This window comes from Geospiza fortis, unplaced genomic scaffold, assembly GCF_000277835.1.
Source record: "Geospiza fortis unplaced genomic scaffold, GeoFor_1.0 scaffold128, whole genome shotgun sequence".
Classification (NCBI taxonomy): domain Eukaryota; kingdom Metazoa; phylum Chordata; class Aves; order Passeriformes; family Thraupidae; genus Geospiza; species Geospiza fortis.
In genome coordinates, this window is record NW_005054420.1 from 1,868,297 (window position 1) to 1,874,426 (window position 6,130).

A 6,130-nucleotide genomic window follows, 5' to 3' on the forward strand; every position below is an offset into this window, starting at 1 on the left:
CCTGCTGTCATCAGGAGTGACTGCCCCTGTCTGTGCCCCAGGCAGGGGGAGCAGGGCTGGCATGGTGCAGGCTGGCATGGTGCAGGCCTGCAGGGCTGGCATGGTTCAGAGCTGCAGGGCAGGTATGGTGCAGGCTGGCATGGTGCAGGGCTGGCATGGTTCAGGGATGCAGGACTGGCATGGTTCAGAGCTGGCATGGGGCAGGGATGCAGGACTGGCATGGTGCAGAGCTGCAGGGCTGCAGGGACGGGGCTGCCTCTGCCCCACAGGCTGCAAGTGAAGCGAGCACTCTGTGCTGAGATCGCAGTGCCAGCTGCTGCCATCCTGCAGGATCCTGCTGCAGGAGTGGGACAGTACCCAGCCACGTAGCAGGGGTGACACCCATCCCACCTCCCCGTGCTGCTGCAGCCCCTTCCATCGCACCTGCCCCCGCTGCACCGCGTCCTTTGTCCCTCCTGGTGGCATCCACAAGCCGCTGAAGTCAGGGTTTGGGGCTCAGGAACGGGTTCCTGCTGTCTAATCCCAGGCAGCACTGAAAGCTGGAGGCAGAATTCCTCGCCCACTCCCGTCTCGGTTAAATAACGCCTCTGTACATGCTTACAGCCATATATACACCTGTGTACAGACCCCTCCTGCCCGGGCCCGGCTTTCCCCTGGGAAGCACCGGAGCAGCGCAGCAGAGGCACAAGGTCCGGCTGCCGTGGCCTCACGTCGTGGGCGGCTGCACGAAGCTCCTCTGGCTCGTGGCCCTGCAGCTGAGGACGAAGGACGAGGAGTTGCTCCTCTTGCTCAGCTCGCAGGCCGGCCGTGACTTCAGGTAGCGCGTGGAGCAGCAGAGGAAGCGGCGCATCAGGTCGTGGAAGAGATGCCCGGTGTAGAGCATGTAGATCCAGGGGTTGCAGCAGCTGTTGAGGCTGGCCAGGAGCATGGCGATGATGAACGGCGAGGCTGCGAGACAGAGGCAGTGTCAGGGAACGGCACAGCCCCCGGCAGAGCCCCAGGCACCCCAAGGCCCCTCAATGGCAGGGCTGAGCCTGCAGGGAAAGGAGAGCCCGAAAGGACAGCAGGGAAAGGAGAGCTGGAAGGGACACCAGGGAAAGGAGAGCCCGCAGGGACACCAGGGAAAGGAGAGCCCGCAGGGACACCAGGGAAAGGAGAGCCCGCAGGGACACCAGGGAAAGGAGAGCCCGCAGGGACACCAGGGAAAGGAGAGCCCGCAGGGACACCAGGGAAAGGAGAGCCCGCAGGGACACCAGGGAAAGGAGAGCCCGCAGGGACACCAGGGAAAGGAGAGCCCGCAGGGACACCAGGGAAAGGAGAGCCCGTACGAACACCAGGGAAGGGAGAGCCCGCAGGGACAGCACTGAGAGCTGCTGCTGCTGCAGGGGAGGGAAGGAGGGGACGAGTCTCAGTTCCAGCGCCTCGGGGTGCGGTTTTCTCCCCAAGAGCTGCGTTTCCCCGCTCGCTCCGGCGTTCCCTGGGCCGCTCAGGAGGCAGGGCTGCCCCGGCACAACCCGCACGCCTCGAGGTGCCCGAAGCGGGGAAGGGACCGCCAGCCCGGCCCTGGCCCAGCCCTCTGCCCGGTGCTCTCCCCGCACCTTTCTCCAGTCATCTTTCTTTCCCCAGAATTAATGCTCCCCACACAGTGCTGTGCCAGGGCAGAGGACATTCCCACATCAGGGAGCCTGGCATCCCCCGGTGGCAGGGGATGGCGGCAGTGCAGTGCCGGGACATCAAGTCCTGGCTGCTGCTCTCTGTGCCCAGAGCACAAAGTACCGACTGTCCCACCTGGGAGGCTGGATCAGCACCGTCTGGTGACAAGGGGATGGTGGCACCAGCACAAGGGGGAACGTGCCCTCCATGAGGTGGCTGCGGGTGGAGATGGAGCCTTTGTCCCGCTCCCTGTGCTCCAGCTCATCTCCTCAGCCCCTCTGCTCCCAGAGAATGCACCAGCAGCGAGGATGAGCACGGCTGGTTTGGCTGCTCTGGCCCCTTCATGCCTCTGCAAAAATCCATTGGCAGCTTTTAGACCAGTGACGGAATGTGACTATAAATGCTACCTTCCAAATTCACCTTTAGCCAATGGATGCGTAATTCCTGCTCCTGTGACATCTGATCCAACTACTTTTAATTTCAAGTATATTCTAAAAAATAATTAATAATTAATTTCAAGTAACATTAATATTTCAACAATAATTAATTTCAGTATATGCTAAAAAATAATTCCACATGGAGGCACAAGACCTGAAATACATCCCAGTGTTTCTACCCACTTGAAAACATCCAGCCAGGGCTGACTCAGCTCTTCCTCTCTGCAGGAAGCAAATTGAATTTCAGGGAGCTTACTGCAGGGCAGGCCTGGAGGGTGGATTGCTCCCCTCCTGGCAGGAGCACCAGAGACCCCGAGGGGTGCTGAACCTGCCAGCTGTGTCCCTCAGGGATGGCCCCATCCCCAGGCACTGCTGGAGGGGTGCAGGGCTGGGGGGGCTCTGCTGCCAACACCCAGCACAGGAGGGATGGGACGAGGGGGTCCCCAGCTCCCACCACGGACAGAGGCCGTGGCTCAACTCCCACGTGTCAGGGCACCTGCCCCAGGGGAACGGACCCCGAGGGGAAGGTGGAACAGCCGTGCTGCTTCACAGCCCTGCTCTTGTCCTCACAGGTGCCTTGAGCCAGCTCTGACCCCCAGCTCAGAGTCCCGCGGGTGTTCCTTGTGAAGTGCAGCAGGAGCCTCCTGTAGAGGGTCCCCAGTGCTTAAACCAGCGCCTGGATCATAACATGCAGCTCCCATCCGCCTTACAGAGGCTCTGGGGTGTGTGGCCACCTAAGGGGGATCTCTGCTGCTTGGTCAGTCACCCCAGTGCAGCTCACTGGGGTGCAGTCGTGCCTCCATTGCCGCTGGCACCCAGGGACCCCCTGCCCTCCTTCTCCTCTGCCCAGGCAGCTGTGAGGGGAGGAGCAGCCACATTCCCTTCCCAGCACGGGGTACCCCTCTCCTGCACCCACCATGCTGCCTGGGCAAGCACCCGAGCCTCAGCACAGGGAAGGGGTCCGGGTCAGGGCAAGGCTGTGGGAATGAGGCAGGCAAAGCCCCGGGGCTCTGCAGAGAGGCGCTGTCCTTCTCGTGCCTCTGGGCAGCCAAAAGGAGCGGGAGAGCCTGGAAGGAAGGGCTGGGGTCTGCCAACGCTTGTATCCACCCCAGGCTTTTCCTTGCCTCCAGCAATGGTCCTGGCCGAGCTCCCACCCTGTGCTGCAGCCTCGGGCTGCCCGGAGACAGGAACAGAGCGAGTGGCGAGTGGGGCACAGCCCAGAGGGGCTGGAGAGCGCTCATCCTGAAAGCAAAGAGGGAGCGGAAAGGGAAAAGGGGAAAGTGCTGCAAGGCCTACGGCACAGGGTGAGCAAGGGAAAGGTTCCCCATGCAGCCAGAAGGATTGGCATGGACAAATCCTGTCCATCGAGGGCCAGCAAAGCAGCAGAGATTTGGGTGCTGCCGAGTGCTGTGTGCGGGAAGGGAGGGGCAGCCCTCAAGGTTGCAGGATTAAAATACAGCACGAGGGAGGGCTGCTTCACCCCAGAGCCCATGTAGAAACTAGAGGTTTTGACCAGCCTGAATCAGGTGGAAAACCCCTGGAGCACCCAGGGAGGTGCATGAAATAAATGGAGCAGAGAGAAGCAGGAGAGGCAAAGCAGGGCTGCCTGGGCAGCGCAGGGGCACACGGGCTGCGGGACACGGGGCTTGCACAGGGCTGTGCAGCGGGATGGGCTCGGCACGGGCCGGGCTGTGCTCAGCAGGGATGGGCTCGGCACGGGCAGGGCTGGGCACGGGCAGGGCTGTGCTCAGCGGGATGGGCTCGGCACGGGCCGGGCTGTGCTCAGCAGGGATGGGCTCGGCACGGGCAGGGCTGGGCACGGGCAGGGCTGTGCTCAGCGGGATGGGCTCGGCACGGGCCGGGCTGTGCTCAGCAGGGATGGGCTCGGCACGGGCAGGGCTGGGCACGGGCAGGGCTGTGCTCAGCGGGATGGGCTCGGCACGGGCCGGGCTGTGCTCAGCAGGGATGGGCTCGGCACGGGCAGGGCTGGGCACGGGCAGGGCTGTGCTCAGCGGGATGGGCTCGGCACGGGCAGGGCTGGGCACGGGCAGGGCTGTGCTCAGCAGCCGAGCCCGGCGAGCTGCCCCGAGCCCGCAGGCACAGCCCGGCCCGCCAGGGAGCAGCTCCTCCTCGGTCTCTGGCACCGCACACTCCTGGTGGGCTGGCTCAGTCTGTCCGAGGCACTCTCATCCCTGGTGCACTTTTCTGTCCCTCCTCCCGCCTCACAAAGTCGTGAAGAATTTTTGCTTAAGGTCTCCCAGGTGGTTCTCCCGTCTGGTGGGGACAGCACAGACCTGCGCAGCTCCAGCCGTGTCGGACCAGGGAAGGGGACACTTTCTGTTCTATCTGCAACTTCAGGGATGACAGCAGCCAGCCCAAATATAAAAAATGGCAAATCCATGACACCACATCTTTAGGAAAAGGTTTTGCTCATAAATCAGGGTTTTTCTATGGGAACCGTGCTCCAGTCAGAGATCAAATAGCAGCAGCATAGTGCTGGGGTGGATGCAGCAGGAGGAGAGGGAGAAGAGGCCAAGAGCAGAAAGCAAAAAGTCAGTGAGGAAGAAGCGACACAACAAAGGAAAGGAGTTCAGGCTGTGCAGCTTTCTCCTGAGCTCCCGCACAGCCCGCAGCGTGTCCCAGCACCCGGGGTGGGAAGGGAATCTCCAGGGACCCCAGAGCAGCACCAGGGACAGGCACCGTGCGGGGACAGGCACCGTGCGGGGACAGGCACCGTGCGGGGACAGTGGCCAGCGAGGGACAAGCACCCTGTGCGCTGCCCGGCCCCGGAGCCGCAGTGCCCAGAGTTTGCCAGGGCTCCAGCAGCCCTCGACCGGGGAAGCTGCGGCTCAGCCGCTGCTGCCTGCCGGGGTTTCTGTGCTCAGGACTCTCTCCCCTCTCCTCCCACCCCCAAGCCCAGCCCGGAGCAGTTTCCCCCGGGTGTCCCCGGGGGCTGAGCGGAGCCTCCAAGGCCAGCAGGGCGAGGGAGGGGAGCTGTACCTTCCTGCGGGGCGTTGGTGTCCCACACAGACCACATCTGCACGAAGAAGAAGGGAGTCCAGCACACGATGAAGGCCAGCACGATGATAAAGGTCATTTTGACTGTCCGGATCTTGGCTTTAGAGATGAGCCTGGTGCTGCTGACCCTGGCAAACACCATCCCGCCGCGGGAGCCCGAGCCCAGACCCACGCTGGGCCCGTGAGCCGTCTTCAGCTTCACGTTCTGCCAGATTTTGAAGCTGATTAAGCCATAGCAGATGCTCAGCATCAACACAGGGATGATATAGACCATGAGGGTGATCCAGGTAACATAGGCTTTCGGTCCCCAGGGCTGGATGAAATCTGCCCAACAGTCATAAACCCCGTTCCCCACATCCCTTAGAGAAAATATGTGGATCTGAGGGATGCTGACCAGCAGGCACAGCAGCCAGGTGAGGAGGACAGAGACCCGGTCGGCCCTCCTGTGCAGGGACCTCAGCGGCTGACAGATGGCCAAGCAGCGGTCCAGGGACATCAGCAGCAGCATGTAGGTGGAAGCGAACATTCCCACCACCTGCAGGTACTTGATCAAGCGGCAGAGGAAGTCTGGCCCGTAGAACCTGAAGGTGATGTCCCAGATGAGCTGGGGCAGCACCTGGAAGATGGCCACGACCAGGTCAGCGATGCTCAGGTGCTTCATGAAGAAGTACATGCGGGAGTGCTTGTGGCGGGTGGTGTGGATGGCCAGGAGCACGCACAGGTTGCCGGTCAGGGCGAGGAACAGGATGAGGCACAGGACTGTCACCTCCACCTTGGCCATGTCCTCGTTCCTCTTCAGGGGGTCGGCGGTGCTGTTCCTGCCGGCGCTCAGGTTCTCCAGCCGGAGGCTGCCGTTCCCCAGGGAGCTGTTGATGATCCAGGTGCTGCTCCCCGCCAGGTACAGCTTCTCCATGGCCAGCGCCGGCCCGCATCGAGCCTGGGGCAGGGTGAGGACAGAGAGCGGGCAGAGCTCCTACCGATGCGTTCCTGTGCGGTAGCCGGCTGTCCCCGCCGCGCTCTCT

General features: G+C 62.6%; 1 protein-coding gene across 1 annotated transcript in view; it reads right to left on the bottom strand.

Annotated features, from left to right (window-relative positions):
• Nucleotides 1-19: 19 nt before the first annotated feature.
• The window catches only part of OXTR (oxytocin receptor), a 6,817-nt gene continuing 706 nt past the window's right edge, over nt 20-6,130 (bottom strand). Inside the window, exons 2-3 of the mRNA XM_005426634.2 lie at nt 5,091-6,045; nt 20-948 (exon numbers count right to left, since the gene is read on the bottom strand). Of these exons, the coding sequence (XP_005426691.1) occupies nt 707-948; nt 5,091-6,021 (1,173 nt within the window). The 5' untranslated portion in view covers nt 6,022-6,045 and the 3' untranslated portion in view covers nt 20-706. The remainder of the gene's footprint in view (nt 949-5,090; nt 6,046-6,130) is intronic.